The sequence below is a fragment of the Phacochoerus africanus genome, chromosome 1 (assembly GCF_016906955.1).
Source record: "Phacochoerus africanus isolate WHEZ1 chromosome 1, ROS_Pafr_v1, whole genome shotgun sequence".
In the NCBI taxonomy this organism is placed as follows: domain Eukaryota; kingdom Metazoa; phylum Chordata; class Mammalia; order Artiodactyla; family Suidae; genus Phacochoerus; species Phacochoerus africanus.
Genome location: NC_062544.1, coordinates 13,999,205 through 14,016,299, shown reverse-complemented (window position 1 = coordinate 14,016,299; position 17,095 = coordinate 13,999,205). Strand labels below are relative to the sequence as shown.

General features: G+C 47.8%; 1 protein-coding gene across 7 annotated transcripts in view; it reads right to left on the bottom strand.

The window, feature by feature from the left end:
- The window catches only part of CYFIP2 (cytoplasmic FMR1 interacting protein 2), a 167,136-nt gene that overhangs the window by 57,117 nt on the left and 92,924 nt on the right, over positions 1–17,095 (bottom strand). For all 7 annotated transcript variants that reach the window (XM_047776763.1, XM_047776484.1, XM_047776576.1 and 4 more), the window contains 3 exons: positions 7,358–7,501; positions 5,580–5,670; positions 4,643–4,773 (listed from right to left, as the gene is read on the bottom strand). In XM_047776763.1, coding sequence (XP_047632719.1) covers positions 4,643–4,773; positions 5,580–5,670; positions 7,358–7,501 — 366 coding nt within the window. The remainder of the gene's footprint in view (positions 1–4,642; positions 4,774–5,579; positions 5,671–7,357; positions 7,502–17,095) is intronic.

The window sequence follows — 17,095 nt, the reverse complement described above, 5'->3', positions numbered from 1 at the left end:
GGAGGGAGCAGAGAGGGAGGAAAGAAGAAAGGAAAAAAGAGACAGAAATCTGTGATCTTTGATCCAAGTAGGTGGAAGGGCCTTAAATATCTACACCGTTTCCATGGTTCTATATGGATAATATGATTCTTAGGCATGACATTGACCTAATAGATGCTGAATCAGCTAGTCCCTCTTTTTTTTCAGCCTGCGGAATTTCAGAGGGTCCAGAGAGAAGACTTGCTTTGTTATTACAATTCAGCATGAGCTTTTACTTTTTTAAAACATGAGAGCATACATCCATCAAGAGAAACATCCGAGAACATTCAGGTTATCGTTATTCATAATGGTACCAAACTACAAACAATCCCAACATCCACCTCCAGCAAAATGGATGATCCAACTAGGGTATGTAGTGAGAATACTGCATACCCCCTACACAGCTGACCCTTGAACATTATGGTTTGAGCTATGTGGGTCCACTTATTCATGGCTATTTTTCAATAGTAAATCCTACACAACCACAAGACCCATGGTTGATCGAATCCACAGACTGGATCCATGGATAGGGATGGCGGATACGGAGGGCTGACTGTAAAGTTACACATGGGTTTTCAGCTGCACACAGGTTGGGCACCTCTAACTCCCATGCAATTTAAGGGTCACTTACTGTATGTTTGTTAGACCTTCATGAAAAACACCAAGCAAACAACCAACCCACCCCACAGATATAGATATGGTTTTCTGTACTGACATTACACCCTGAATTTTTTTATAAGCACCCAACTTAGAGAAGAAAATCTATCTTGGTCTAAATGATCAATCTTTTCACTTTATATTCCCTCCACCTACAACTTGATGATAGAGCAATAATCTCTGATTAAGAAAAAGGCAAGTCATAGAGTAAGAGAAGATATTTGCCGCATATATACAGACATGGAACCCACACGGGAAAGAACTCTGTAAACCTATTAGAAAAAGACAACCCAAGAGACTACTAGGCAAAAGCCTTCTCACCTTGTATCCTTGAAGTTTTTCTGAAACAACTATCCATCACTCTTATGTTTAAGAGTACTTTTTAGTTCAATGAAAAACACAAACATATTTTCCCGGTAAAAAATTAGACATTCCCGTTAAGGCAAAAGTCCCTGTTAACCTTCAGCATCACCCCCCACCCCCCATACCTGGAGAGAATGACTCAACTATTCAGGATACATTATCCCAGATTATTGTTTTCAATGAAGGGTTATTTTGTGGGCTTTATTTTACTTGTACAGTATCTTAATGTATGTTTTGTCTTGGGACTCACTTTTTTTTTTTTTTACCCAACGTTATGTCTTTCACCATTTTCTTTCTTTTCTGTTTTGCATTTTAGGGCTGCACCCATGGCACATGGAAGTTCCCAGGCTAGGGGTTGAATCAGAACTACAACGGCCAGCCTACATCACAGCCACAGCAAAGTGGGATCCAAACCACATGTGCGACCTACACCACAGCTCACGGCAACGCTGGATCCTTAACCCTCTGAGCATGGCCAGGGATCAAACCTGCATCCTCATGGTTCCTAGTCGGGCTCGTTAACCACTGAGCCATGAAGGGAACTCCCTCTTTCACCACTTTCTATGTTGTCTGTGAAAAGCCACTTTTGTACTTCTGATCATCACCCAGCTCTTCATTGGACGTGTGTTCCAGCTTACATCGCCCTCCTCTACAGAGGGACATTCAGATTAGCTCTTCCCTCCCTTCTTTCTCCCTTATTAGTACTATTTAATAAGAACAATGAATATGTCATTCAAGCATTTATTTAATGCCAACTTCATAAACTAAAATGCTCCCCAAAGCTCATGCCTCATTCTAGTCTCAGAAAGCACTGTCTTAGCTTAGGTATCTCCCCCACTGTCTAAGTAGAAAGCAGAGCACACAGCACAGCTTTGGAGAGCCTGGATTCTTGCATGTCTACACCAAGGACTGGGATCAAACCTACACTTATGTTCTTTCACCTCTGCTTCTGCTGTGCTGTGTGACTTCAGGCAAGTGGCACTCTCTCTGGTTGTCCATTTCCACCCTTATGCATAGAGGGGGTTGGGACATACACACTGCACAGGTCTCTTTCAGCTCTGGAGGTCTCTGATGCTGGGTCCTGACGTCCTCAGTGATATATGCAACTGACTACCCAGGCTGGGATACAGGAGACAGAATTTTCCTTTCCTTGTAGCCCATCCACAGTCTGCCTCTTGGGGTCTCTAAGGGGGAAGCTTAATTGATACTCCTCATGAAAGGAGGCACTGACAAGAGTCACTGGGAACTGAGGCCTCAGGGACCTGCCCTCCCCCACTTCCATGTCTCCTGGTGCTCATCTTCTGAGGCCTTGAATGGTTTCTCCTACTTATCCCTTCTGATGGCTATGTTGCCATAGCAACCAGGCCCACTGAACCATGCTAAAATCCTGTTACCATCAAGAGGACCACTTAGCTGTCTCCAGAGTCCATTAAAGGGGAATGGAAAGGCTATTACTCTCTACAGAGGAAGACAGAAGAGGCTATGTTTCAGAGAAGGACAGGTGGGAAGGGCCTGGGAGAGCATCTGGTCCAAGTCCCTGGCTCCGAGATGGGGATGCTGAGGAGAGGACCAAGCCAGGTCGCTGCAGGTCACACAGTAGGAGGCAGGAATGCTTATTCTGAGCACCTGCTCTTACTGCTTCCTTCTCATTTCTCCTCTACCTTTGTTCTGCCACCTTCCAAATTCTACCCTTTTCCCGCCCCTCTCCCTGTGCCTCCTGTCTCCAAGATGACCCGTGGACAACTGCAAATAGCCTTGTCCTTTACTCACCTTACAGCTGGTTTCTTCTCTCAACAGCTAAAAGGCCTCTAAAAAAGTAAAGCAGAGCTCTCTCCAGCACCTGCCCAGCCTGCGCCTCTCCACCTCACAGCATCTAAAGCTTCCTGCAGGGCCCACAGAGCCCAGGACTGAGGCCACTTGCCTCTCCCACCTCAGTCCCCACCACGTCTACTGCGCCACTTCATTCCAGCCCACTCCAGGGTTCTCTCTGTTTAAAGACGTCAAGCTCCCAAATCGGGACTCTCTTATTTCCCCACTTATTCTTTCCCAGCATGTACCATCTGCATTCACATCTCTGATTATTTATACCTTCAACTGTCTACCTGACCCGAATAAAAATGCTTATAATTTTTCTCTTATTCATGACCCCTTACTCACCCCTTAGAATTGTACCTGCCAACACGCAGGCTCTCCATACCCTTTTGACAAATGTGTGTGTGTGGATGGACCAAGGCGGGGAAGGATGCTCAAAGATATTCCTGCTGAGTCCTGAGGATGCAACGCCCTCCTCCCTTTCCTTCCACAGGCTCCAGCTGCATAGTACCCCCCACCTGGAGGGCTGGGCCCACCAGTGGGTGCCTCACGGCGGCAGAACAGACACAAAGGGGAGGGCGTGGTAACTCTGACCAATTATTTAGTTCTTACTGTATGTACAAAACATGCCTTAACGCCTTTCAGTCTTTAACTCCTTTAAACTTCCCCGCAGGGTAGAATCACTGTCTTCCGCCAAAACCAATGAAGACAATATCGCAGGCCCTTGCCTATGCCTGGAACGGCTGCCCAGGTCACCTCCTCAGGTTCTCGTTTTATTTTATTTTCCCACTGGACCCTTCACAGCACTTGCTGTGACTATAAACACATCATTTCTGGGTAAACACTTGTTCCGAGCAGGTCTGCCCACCACCATCCAAAACACGAGGCGGGGAGACCCTGCCGTGGCGCAGCAGGAACGAATCTAAGAACCAAGAGGTTTTAGGTTCCATCCCTGGCCTTGCTCAGGGGGTTAAGGATCTGGCATTGCCGTGAGCTGTGGCTTAGGTCGCAGATGCAGCTTGGATTCCACATTGCTGCGGCTGTGGTGTAGGCTGGCAGCTGTAGCTCTGATTCGACTCCTAACCTGGGAACCTCCACATGCTGCACATGCAGCTCTAAAAAAAAAAAAAAAAAAAAAAAAAAAAAAACAGGAGTTCCCGTCGTGGCGCAGTGGTTAACGAATCCGACTAGGAACCATGAGGTGGCGGGTTCGGTCCCTGCCCTTGCTCAGTGGGTTAACGATCCGGCGTTGCCGTGAGCTGTGGTGTAGGTTGCAGACGCGGCTCGGATCCCGCGTTGCTGTGCTCTGGCGTAGGCCAGTGGCTACAGCTCCGATTCAACCCCTAGCCTGGGAACCTCCATATGCCGCGGGAGTGGCCCAAAGAAATAGCAAAAAGACAAAAGAAAAAAAAAATACAGAACACAAGGCGGGGTCCAGCTACCGCTATACCACAGCTCAGTGCCTGGCCTGTGGCAGCCAAAGGCTAGTTATCATGTGTTTAATGAGCAAGCGAAAAGCCCAGACTCCAACGGGCTGCCAAGGCCTATGCTAGTGAAAGGAGGCTGGGAGGGAGCCCAGGTCTGTCTGACTCCAGGGCCTGTGTCCCCCAGTGACTGAATGGTTCGACCATCTGAAACGAAGCGGAGAGGAGCGTGTGCCTGCCCTGGAGGAGAACAGGGCTGAGCTGCAGGGCCCCTGGGCAGAGGGCGCCACAGGAGCCTCAGGCATCTATGGGGCTACGGGTCCCTTCCAGCCTGGAGACGCACCAACCCCTCGGGGCTCAGGACTCACCAGTGCTTGCTCGATCAGCAAGCAGAACAGGATGGCGTTGCCCACCTCCCGCAGGCTCTGGAAGACGTCGGTTTTGAGCTCTGCGTACTCGATGATGTCCTTCAGCTGGTGGTGGAAGAACTCCAGGATCCCTGGGAGACGGAGGGGGGTGGTCAGTGGGAGGTGCCACTCTATCTGCGACACCTCATTTAATACGCGTGACAATACCATGGTCTAGGCACTATCACCCCCTTTCCAAATGAGGCTCAGAGGGGGCAAGGGGCATGCCCGTAGTCACGCCGCAAGTGGGGTGCCGGGAACGAAAACCAGAGCTTTCCTCCCCCCCTTTCCTACTCTGACTCACTCTGACCTAGCACTTGACATCTTGATATTTAGAAAAAACACCTGGTGCCATACTTAGCGTCTCCACTTTTCCCCAGATTCAGCCCAGGTGCCTTCACTATCAGGGAAGGAAAGCATGACTTCTCTGCCCAAGGGGTGAGTGGCCAAAACTCCCATATCCTGACTTGCCTTAGAAATGCTGCTTTACGCCACACCTGGGGTGCCGGCCTCCTCCAAAGAGGCCGTGGAGGGAGGAATGCAGAGGTGCTGAGCTAAGGAAGGCCCTTACGAGTGAACCTCGCTATTCATGATTTAAAGATTCTCCCAGTTGCTGTCCTCGTGCAGCTTCCTGGCAGTGCTTGCTGGGAGGCAGGCCCAGTGGGCAGCATTTCGTTTCACTGATAAAAAGTGATACTATTGCTCAGGGGGATTAAACATGGTTCAAGGCCATCTGGCTGGTGGCAGAGGGAAGGTGCAAACCCAGGGCTGTCAGCTGATTGCCATGTTTGCGAAGCAGCCACTCCAGACAGACAGTCAGACCCCCCACCACCACCACCACCTGGCACCGTGGGATGGGTCTGCGTTATTTTCCCACCCCTGGTTCCCCACCACCAACCTGGGGAGCCGTACTCATGCCGGGGCAGGCGGCATATCTTGGGCATGACCTCGATCAGCGTTTTCACATACTGGAGAATGGTCCCTTGGAGCTGACAAGAGAGTCCAAGTGAGTGAAGTCATCCACGGCTGCTGCATACGTGCGTCTTGGGGCTAAATGCTGGGCTGCTGGGGCGTACAGGGCTTCTGTGGGGAAGTGCTATGGGCTGAATTTTTTTGTCTTTTTAGGGCCGCACGTGCAGCATATGGAAGTTCCCAGGCTAGGGGTCGAATTGTAGCTGCAGCCGTCGGCCAAGCCACAGCTACAGCAATGCCAGATCTGATCAGCATCTGCAACCTACATCACAGCCCATGGCAATGCCGGATCCTCAACCCACTGAGCGAGGCTGGGGATTGAACCCACATCCTCATGGATACCAGTCGTGTTCATTACCACTGAGCCATGACGGGAACTCCTGGACTGAATGTTTGCTTTCTCCCAGAGTTCACATGTTGAAACCCTAATGTCCCATGTGATGGTATGTGGAGATGGGCCTTTGGGAGGGAAGTAGGACACAAGGATGGAGTCCCCATTCTGATGTCTGTGAAGAAGGAGAAGGGTCCTCACAGGCTGGTACAGTGATCTTGGACTTCCCGCTTCCAGAACTGTGAGCAATAAACATCTGTTTTTGAAGCCGCCCAGCCTATGGTGTATTTGCTACAGCAGCCTGAGCTGCCTGGGACAATGAGGCACACACCTTGAGAGGAGGGACAGGCTCTCTCTGAAAGGTGGGGAGCCGCCCCCTTGCCCTTTGTGAGACAGAAACAGGAGTGTTCTTATTATTCCCTTGGGCTTGGAGACTTCAGGGAGGGCAATTTCTAGGCTTGGGGTCCTTCCTGGGGTGGGGTACTTACATGAGATTCAAACTAAGAGCTAAAATGAAATGGGGCCAGGAAACGATGGAGAATGAGATGCATTATCTAATTTAGGTCGGAAAATATAATGCACATTCATCCTTCCTGCATCCCAGGCAGACATCTTTAATCAATTACCATCTTTTCCTGCTTTAACCCTAGGTTTAACTTTTAACTACTTGTAACAACCCTTGGTTCTACAAAGCTGCTACCAGAGGGCTGGATTTAGCAGCTGAATCCTGTTTGCTGTTCCCGATGTGGCTGTTCATTACTCTGTATACTTCTCTGTTGTCATCTCAGAGTTTCAAGAAAATCTTGTGTAAATCTTATTTAAATGTTTCAGCCTTGCTGTGGCAGTGTCTTGGACAATAATGTGAATATCCAGATGGCCATACTTGGGGTGGATAGAGGATGAGGGCAAAGTGATACAGAACTCCCTTGAGATGAGGCCCATAGAGTATTGGTAGCAGAATTCAGCAAGAAATCTCAAGGGGGAAGAAGCGTGGTGATTGATTAGAGATGTCTGCCATGGGCAGGGGAGGGGAAAATGGCAGTACACCTGTCATGGATTTGCATGCTCAAATTAGATAATGCAGCTCAGGGGAGAAGTAAGAGTGGTCATTGGTAGGCCTTAAAGTCAAAGTCAAAATGTCTGAGTTCACTTGGCAAGTATGAGGAGGGAGCTCAGGGTCAGAAAATGAGAGGCAAAGCCATAGGTCAGAAGGTGCCCTGCAATGTTGCAGAGCTATAGGCGAGAGCAGTCAAGGTTTAAGTCAAGTCTTATAGTTAAGAGCTTGTGACTCGATTTTCCAGGCCTAGTGAAAAGTGAAAGCAGGCCCCCTTGCTCTCAAGCCCACTGGGCCCACCCCTAGCCCCCTTCCTTACCAAGCTCTTGACGATCTTCAGGAGCTCCTCCATGACCACAGCGATGCCCTGGTAACCCAGGAGTCTACAGATGGTCTTGAAATGAGGGGGCCCCACGAAATTCCTGTAGGAGCTGTAGATGTGGCTGTAGGCGATGTTGAGAGGCTGGAAGAGAGGATGTGGCCAAGTCAGTGGTGGAGAACCGAATGGACACTGCGGGAGTCCTGGCAGGAGGTGGTTCACTCAAGGATGGAAGCTCGACATCCCCACTCACACTGGGGACCCCTGTGAATATGTTTTGCAAGATACTGACAGAGAGAGGTGGTTAGTGACCACAGGATGGAGCGAAGGTCATGAGATGGGGCAGCAGCTCCCTAACAGGAGATAGGGCCTCCAGGCAAATATCTTCTTTACAGGACTCACACTACCCATGACTGTTCACACAAAGCCGGACTTCACAAATTAAGCCACAGGGCTGGGGTACAACAGATGGTTTTCTTTTTCTAGTGGTATTTTCAGCACTAGGACCTAACTGGAAGAACCACATGAAAACTCAATAGCTGATTCAATGTGGCCTTCCTTCTTCTATTTCATGGGGGCCTTCATCTATCACAGGGTGGGGTCTTGGGAACCAAAAGACCTGGGAGGTGGGAGACCTCTGCTGAGTGCACAGAAAAATCACATAGGCTTTTTGGGCTTCAGTTTCTTCATCTATGGAGTAAGGAGGTTGCATTAAAACAGTGGTTTTTGGCTTTCTGAGTCGCAACTAAAAAAAAAGTGACATGGAAACAAGTAGATAAAACAGACACAGGCGGAGCTGCTCTGACTGGGTGCTGGTTGGGAGCCTGGAGCTCTGGCCACTGAAGGGCCACCTCCAATGCCCTCTGGACCCCATGAGATATCTTTGCTGAATTACGGGAATCTCTTGAAGATCTTCCTAAGACTATATAGCAAAAATAAATGGCTCTGAGTTGGTCTCACTTAACTGGTGAGACTGTAAAATTATCATTGACTTTGTTTTCAAATGGTGCCATTTATGGAGCACCTCATGCCAGGCTTCGGGAAGCCCTTGTGCATTTTCATTTAATCCACACAACCCATGTATCTGATTTGTGATCCATACAATTTTTGACCCCATTTCATAGAAGGGAGAACTGAGGCTCAGGGAGGTAAGTAGCTTACTCAAGGTCACAGAGCTCATACCTGAGCCCTGACCTGAACCCAGGTGGGTGTGATTCCAAAACCCACATTCTTCACCTCTACCTACCATGGTTAACATTGGAAGCTGAATTCTTACATAAACCATATATATCTATATATCTATATATATATATTTGCTGATATTTTTTAGAAAATTTTTTTTTTTAGAAAAAGTTCCCTTCTAAACTTAGTTCTGAGTATAGTTTTCCTACTTGGAATTGTAAAACTCTTGTACACAGAACATGCAAATATGGAAGGACCACATCTGACACTATTAGCTGAAATTCTCTATTAGCTGGCTAATTAGAAATCTTCTGCATGAAATTAAGCAGGAACTGTAATGATGCTTTTGGAGTTCCACAAGATTGTCAATTCCCTCTAGAGCCATCAAGGGTTCAGCCTAGGTTTTGCACTAAGTATGTTTTACTATATATGGATGACTCTAAACTTTACAAAGCAAGCGTCACAACTGCAGTACCCTCTACTCACGGAGATATAGGAGGGAACACAGTTAATGCTTACTAAGAACAAGAATTCGTGAAGAGTCAGAACACCCACACATCCAGCAGGTTGAATAACTGTTCTCGGGGGAGTGAATGCCTATACATGGGGAGGCTTGGGTTGTGAGAAGGAGTAGCGTTTCACACCCCATAGTCATGTGCTGTCAGAGTAAACCTCTGCCTGAGCCTGGGAGGGACACCTTGCAGGTCGTCACTAACGATTTCTAAAGGGTATGAGGCAGGTATGCTTTATGTGGGGAGGGAAATTATTCCTGATTAAAAGCATGATGTTCACTGAAGGTGATGGTTAGCAAATCCTGGAGTAGATGCTGGATTTGATTTCGTCCACCATGGGGCCAGGCCATGTAATTTTGTGTGTGGAGTAAACCATTCCAGTGTCTCTGAAACAGGCCGCCCTGTCAAACAGGGCCGGGGCCAAGGGGAGGTGAGTGAGGTGCTAGGGCACCATGGCAGGAGGTGCTCACTCTCCCAAGTGAGGGCGTCTCTGTCCTGGCCCCATAGTCAAAGCCCTGCTCGGGAATGTCCTGTTTCCTCTCCAGGGATGAGGGGTATAAAACAAACATGAGACACGCCATGGCTTACCTCTGGAGGGGGGAGGAGAGTGACTGGAAAGGGGCATGAGAGAACTTTCTAGATGATGGAAAGGCCCTACATGATGACTGGGTTCTTGACTACACACATATACACTTGTCAAAACTCATGAAATGATAGGTACACTTATGGTCTGTGCATGCTATTGACTGAATGGCTGTATGCCCCCCAAATCCATATGTTGAAATCCTAACTGCTATGATGGTGGTATTAGGAGGTAGGAACCTTGGGAGGTTATTAAGTCATGAGGGTGGAATCCTCATCCTTGGGATTAGTACCCCTGTAGGAAGACACATGAGAGTGCCCCATGTCTGTCTGTCTGTCTGTCTGTCTCTCTTTTCTCTATCAAGAGGGACGCAATGAGAAGGCGGCTATCTGCAAACCAGGAAGAGGGCTCGCATTAGACACTGCATCTGCTGGCACCTTAACCTTGAACTTCCCAGCCTCTGGAACTGCAAGAAATCAATGCTGTTAAAGCACCAGTCTATGGTACTCTTGTTACAGCAACCTGAACTAAGACTGTACGTTCTAATTGCTTATGATTATACCTTAATACGAAAGGAAATGAAAAGGTCCGCTGAGCTCTCTCGTAGCCTAATTTAGTGCCCAACATTTGCTTTCAAAGATTAAAAGACAGCATGGGATTTGAGTTTTCTCCTGAAGAGGGCTGCAGCTCGAGCCTGAACAGGCACGAGAGACAGTGACTGGCTGTGCTCATAGCCTCAAGGGCACCTCCCAGGCTCCTCCCCCGAGAGAGCTGCCCCCTCATTTCTCATGCACACTGGGCACTAGGGCCTCCCTCTAAATGCAGTAAAGCTCTGAACATGTTCAGTCTTTTTTCCTGTGAAAGGAATTTTTTGAGCAGATTTCAAATGGATATCCCTGGAGGGGACAAAAAGCCATCAGCCACTTTCCTCCCCTCCCCCGTGTGACTCTCTGACTTCTTTTCTTGCTTTGAGTCCAGAGTTATTTCCTGGAGTGAGCACACCTGAGTTCAAAATCCAGTTCCACAAATATACTAGCTGAATGGTCTCAAGCAACTTGCTTGAACTCTCTCAGCCTTGGTCTTCCCTGAGTAAAGAGGACAACACCAACTCCGGTTTGCTGGAGATAACAGGGGGTTAAATGAGATAACATACAGAAAGCACCTAGCAGGGTGCCTGGCACCCCAGAAGCCCTTGCTGAAATAACAGCCCTTCCTCTTACTTTGTTTTGCTAATTTGGTAGGTAAAGACTTAAGAAAATACAGCTTCCTGGTCAAATTCCCTCCAGCGGCTTTGGCCACAATCATGATTCTTTGGGTGTGGCAAGGAGAGTCCCCCTGTGGGATGCAATATAATACAACACAGTGTGCATCCTAGATAGGGATGTGACAGAGCTGACACCTGCTGACAGAACTCACCGCAAAATGCAGATTTTGCTCAATATTTAGAACGTTATAAAAATGGGAGCTGTCCAACAACAGACTGTGCTGGGTAGAGACTGAGAAACATGACAAAGGGTTGTGAGAAGGGCCCCATGCCTAGAACAGAGGGTTGGAATAGATGTATTATTAGCTCCCCTCCAACGCCCAGGCTCCAGTGTGGTCCTCCTGGCGCTCATCCTTTTTAGCTGTCTTCTTTTTTTGTGCGTGTGTTTTTTAGGGCTGCACCCATGGCATATGGAAGTTCCCAGGCTAGGGGTTGAATTAGAGCTGTATCTGCAGGGGCGACGCCATAGCTCATGGCAACACCAGATTCTTAACTCACTGAGTGACACAAGGGATCGAACCCACATCCTCATGGATACTAGTTGGGTTCATTACTGCTAAGCCATGACGGGAACTCCTTAGCCATCTTCTTAACCCTCACTCCCACCCAAGGAGCTTCTAAATACAAGTTTCCCTTAGCACTTCCTGGCAAGAACAAATAAAAATATATTTGAGTACATGGACACTGTTGAGCAGCTTTCCCCAGTTCTAGGCAGAGAAGAAGAATAATTCTGGAATTGTTTTATCACACATAGGGCTTTAAAAAAAAATCCTTAGAGACATGCTCAACGCACATAGGAGGCCTCCTGCTGACATTCCTACATCAGCCTTGGATTCTGGTCGAGACCAGACATTTGGGCCTCAGTTGATGGCCCAGACTCAGGAAGGACCAGCATGAAAGGAACAGAATTCAAACCCTCCTTGAAAAGTAAACAAGCTCCCCCCACTCCCCAACCCCCCCTCCACAAAAACCAAAAACCACAGCAAAACCACACCACACCCATGCAGGAGGAATCACACCCATGCTGGAAGGTACGTGCACACACACACCCCGAAGAGCATCTGTCTGACCTGCTGGCTCAATAGGAGGCTGGGCCCTATTGAGAAAATGTGGGAGTATGGGAGCCGGGGCATTTTCTGAGGTTTGGCAAAGAAAAACAGGAATGCAACATGACTTGAGACACTGGAAACTTGCTACACATCTCTTAACTGAACCAATCCTGCTAAATGATTTGGGTTCCAATCGATGTCTGCCTTTAGAAATGAATTATGTATCCTGCTTAGGATGCTTCACTTCAGATCAAGCTTGGTTAAGTTCATCCTGCACAAAACAGATCCTTTATGAGCTCTCAAGAAATAATCCTGATTCAGGAATTGGCCATAGTATTAATATGTGACACAGACGCACATTTTTTTCAAAGGCAAAATCGTGTTTTAGGGAGAGGAAAAAAAAAAGTTGAGTTTGATTTGGTAGACCTGGGCCTTGTTACATTATCTGTAAATAGGGTTTTTTAAAAAACTGTGGTGAAAGGCACAAAACATAAATCTACCATTTTAACCATTTTAAAGTATTGTATATGGACTCCTGGTCATAAGGCCTCTATCTTTCACCAGATGACAAACAAGGCCAGTCAGTCCAAACAAGGAGGCCTGTTTATTTGGCAAACTGAATTTTCAAGCAATTTGCATCTCTGCTTTCTGGAATGACAATTGCTATTTTCAGAGATCCCAAGAGGAATTAAAATTGTTTCTAATTTCCTGTATTACAATTTCTCTAATGTTCCTTGAACAATTTGAATACCATCAGCCACCAGCACAGACATAGTGGTCTAATTCAGAGAAAGGCTGAGAGCTGGCATGCCACTCTAAAATTACTGCAGGTAATTGAAGGCTTGGATAAATGAATAAAACAGCAACATCATCCTTGTTGCAAAGACCACAGAGTAAGATGGTTTAAAGTACTGATAAATCCTGAGTTACAGGTTCAAATCCATTGCTAGGGAGTGGGTAAAATTTCTGACGTTTTGTCTGTACCTTTTTTTTGGGGGTGGGGGGTGGCTGTGTCTGTGGCATGTGGAAGTTCAAGTCCAGGGATTGAACCTGAGCCACAGCAGTGACAATGTGAAATCCTTAACCACTAGGCCACCAGGGAATTTCCCTATCAGTCCCTCCTTGATGTTTAGTGAACTCTAGGGCTGGGTATCCAACATGGGGCTTCCTTCTTGGTCTTCTCAGCTCAGAGGCTGAAAGACCCAAGGGAGTTGCAGTAGAGACCTCAAGAAAGGATGCTCCTTCCTTTTTCTATCTCAGGAACAAGCCCTTTGGAGAAGGCAAGGGGAAAGGAACCAAGCCCTACTGTTCAGAGAGATCCTATCAACACTGCAATCCCCAGAGATGCTGAAAGTTTTGGAGGAAACCAATGTCACCACTTCTAAAATAAACTGTACTCATACGATGACACACAAGCATATCACGGTTCCCTGTTTATGAATGTTTTTACATAATAATTCCTTTGTAGCTGCCCCGCTGTAGTTGTTTTCCACAGCTGCTGGAATAAATTACCATAAACCTGAGGGCTTAAAATGACAGAAATTTATTCTTATAGTTCTGGAAGCCATAATCCAAAATCAGTATCACTGGACCAAGATCAAAGCACCAGCAGGACCACCATCCCTCCAGAGGCTCCAGGCAAGAATCAATCCCTTGCCTCTACCAGCCCCGGTGGCTGCCAGCATCCCCTGGGTTGTGGCTGCATCACTGCAATCTTCAAAGCTTTCTGCCGAGATCTGGCCATCTCCTCTTGTTGGCGTGGAACTTTCCTCTGTCTCCTTCTTATAAGGACACTAGGGATGGCATTTAGGACCCATCTGATAAAGCAGGAAAATCTTCCCATCTCCAGATCCTTCACTTCATCACACGTACAAGGCCCCTTTTTCCAAATAAAGTCACACTTCCAGGTTCCAGAATTAGGACTTGCTATCTTTGGGGGCCAGAAAGAGCCTCCAGCACCAGGTAAGGCAGGTAGAATCATCCCCCATTTAGCAGAGGAGGAATCTCAAGTGCAAGTGAAGTGAAGTGACTCGCTTAACATGAAACACAAGATGATACTCTGCTACTGACTGATCACCAAAATAACAAAATTCTACCGGACCAGGGGATAAATAATGCTGTGTAGTCTGGAAGCAGGGCCAGGCAGACATAAGAGTGGGGGTGGTAGCAGCAAATAGGGTAGGGTTGCTGGTGGGGCTGCCTGGGGCTGAGGCAGACTGCCCCGCTCAGGCCACGTGGGAGGTGCTGGCGCTCAGGTATGAAGTCGGCTGAGATGTGCCCAGCCTGCTGCAGCAAAGCACCGGGTCCTGGGTCCCAGGGACTATGATTTCATGAGAAAGGTGCAGCAAGAGTGTGATGAAGTTCTCTGAGGTCAAATCAAGGCCCACACCGGAGCATTGCTGAGATAACAAGGACCACACCAAACCAAAGATCCTACCAACAACCTCCCAAAACTGAAACTTTATTGGGAAGTTATTGGTATAATTTCAAGAATGACTTGTGCCACAATCCATATCACTTGGAAGGCAATTTTATGATAGGCTCTTTATAATTTACTTAGAGAATAATCTTTTTTTAAAGTTTTGGTGCCTATACCATATTTCGGTTACTGAGGTGATCACTAGAGGTTTTTTAACATTTACTATCACCTTAACCCTAAGCGACAGAACTCTTAGCAGGATTCCAAGCTCCAGAAGAGGAAACACTTGCTGACGTATTTCTCCAAATGTGTCTGATGTTCTTCCTGCATCTGTTGGCTACCTTCAGGCACGTTCTCTCTGAGGTCTCTCAGCTCCCTGCCTGCTCCCATCATTCTGGAATCCACCAAACTGCGAAGTTCTGTCTCTACCTCTCACAGAGTCAACCACAAGGCAAAGAGCTCTTGTCAACCACCGCTGGCCAAAGAACAACACAAGCAGAACAGCAGTGCATTGAAAAGGCCAGCTAGGAGCCTGGGCTCTGGACCGACAGACCTTGGAGTAGGGCAGAGCTGCCCTAGTCTAGCTTTGTGATACTGGTCAAGTTAGTTAGTCCCCCGAGTCTCAGTTTCTCCCTCTGGTCAATGGGTCTACCTCAAAGAGTTCCCCATGAGAAAAATGAAAAACCCCATGTCAAATGCACCAAAAGGTTCTCGGCGGTTATTTCCGAGTTGTCTGAGTTTGACTGCTGCCTTTGAACTTTTTGACATTCTTCCTGTAACCATGAGCATATACATTTAAAACAACAAAGCTGCTTTAAGGAGAAAAAAAGGGAAGGAAGCATCATGCAGGGTGCAAACCTTATAGTCTCTGGGTGAAGCTACGCCCAACTCAGCACATGGCCCTGACCCCTGACCCACTGATCTTTTTGTAAAAACAACAGCCACAGTGCCTGAGCCCAGCCTACAGAAGTGGGTTCATCTCACTGCTACAACAGTATCATTGCCTTTTTACAAAAGAGTTAACCAAAGCCTAGAAAAATCAGAAAATTTGGCCAAGGCCATAGAGGCAGGATTTGAACCCAGCCTGGGGACGTTAATCACTGGTGCCAATCAGCTTTGGGACCAAGATATGCCCTCCCACTGTCCCTTCCCTGCCACCTTCAGGGAAGCGCAGGGACCTTGCTCTTGGCTGTTTTCCTCTGGCAATGATTTACTAATGAGACCTCCTGGCCTGATAGCTGATGGGGCTGCCACTTGGAGGCACCGCAAAAGGGTTCTCCCTGAAGGTAGGGAGAGTGAGCGAGGCTTGAGTGCCATCCCCCAAGCCACGTCCCAGGAGATCTGCCCCATTCACAGGGCTCTGGACTCCTCTGGGTGCTGCTGGCGAATGGTGATGGCCCAAAGGAGCAGGGCAATCCCTGGACTTGGACTCGGGGACCCAGATGCTACTCTTGGCTCTGCCACTCAATAGTCACCCAGCCTGAGGAAAGCCACCCTTTCTCCTGGGATCTGTGAACCAAGAGGACTTCTGAGCCTCACATTCTCCAAGTGCGTCAACTCCTGAGATAAAAAGCTCCGTGCTTGGAGTTCCTATTGTGGCTCAGCAATAACAAACCCAACTAGGATCCATGAGGATGAGGATTCGATCCCTGGCCTCGCTCAGCGGGTTTAGGCTCTGGCGTTGCGTGAGCTGTGGTGTAGGTCGCAGATGCAGCTCAGATCCCGAGTTCTGATGTTCTGATGAGGGCCAGAAGTTGTGGCTCTGATTCGACCCCTAGCCTGGGAACCCTCATATGCCACGAGTGTGGCTCTCAAAAACAAACAAACAAAAAAAACCACCTAGTTTTCAAAAAACAGCATCCATGAGCAGTAAAAATAAATTCCCATTTTTGGTGGGAAAGGCCTGAGCTCCATCTCATCCCTCTACAGGCCCCCTAACTTGGGTATTTTTATTCCCCTCAAAATAACCTTTTCAAAAGGCCTCTGTAAACCAGCACACTGGCCTTTCTGTGCAGAGGATGCTCTAATGCTCGGCAGGGAGTTGCCATTAGTGGGCACCACTGCAGACCTTAGACAGACTCCTAGGAAGATTAAATGTCACAGAAGCACAGAGCATGCATTTAACTGAGGGATGCCAGGCATCATGAGACCCCACTCCTCACAGAGACCCTTGGCCTGGGTCGGGGAGCTGTGACCCACCAGGCAGTTCTTTATAACTTTCTGATTAAAGCTGATGTGAACCGAGACATTTATGGGCCAAGAACCAAGAAGAAAAAAGATGACTTAAAAAAAAAAAAACACCTGATTTGTGTTTGATTATCATGGTATATAATTCAGGTCTAAATCCACCTGAGCTGAGGCTGCTGTAACAAGTTACTGCCAAGGTGATGGCTTCAAACGTTAGCAATTTCATCTCTCACAGTGGTGGGGTCTGAACTCAAGGTGCCGTAGGGCTTTTGGGGAAAAAATCCCCCTGAAGGTTCTTGGGGACAGTCCTTCCTTGCGTCTTCGTCTGCCAGCTCCCACTGGCTCCTGCCGTCCTTGGCTTGTGGAAGCAGCACACCAGTCTCTGCTTCTGTCTTCACATGGATCCCACCCTCTGTGTTTCTCTGGGGATACATTTCCCTCGCTTTTCTCATAAAGACACCAGTTACTGATCCTAAATCTAGGGTAATATCACTTTGAGATTCTTAACTAATGAAATCCACAAAGCCCCTATTTCCAGCCCA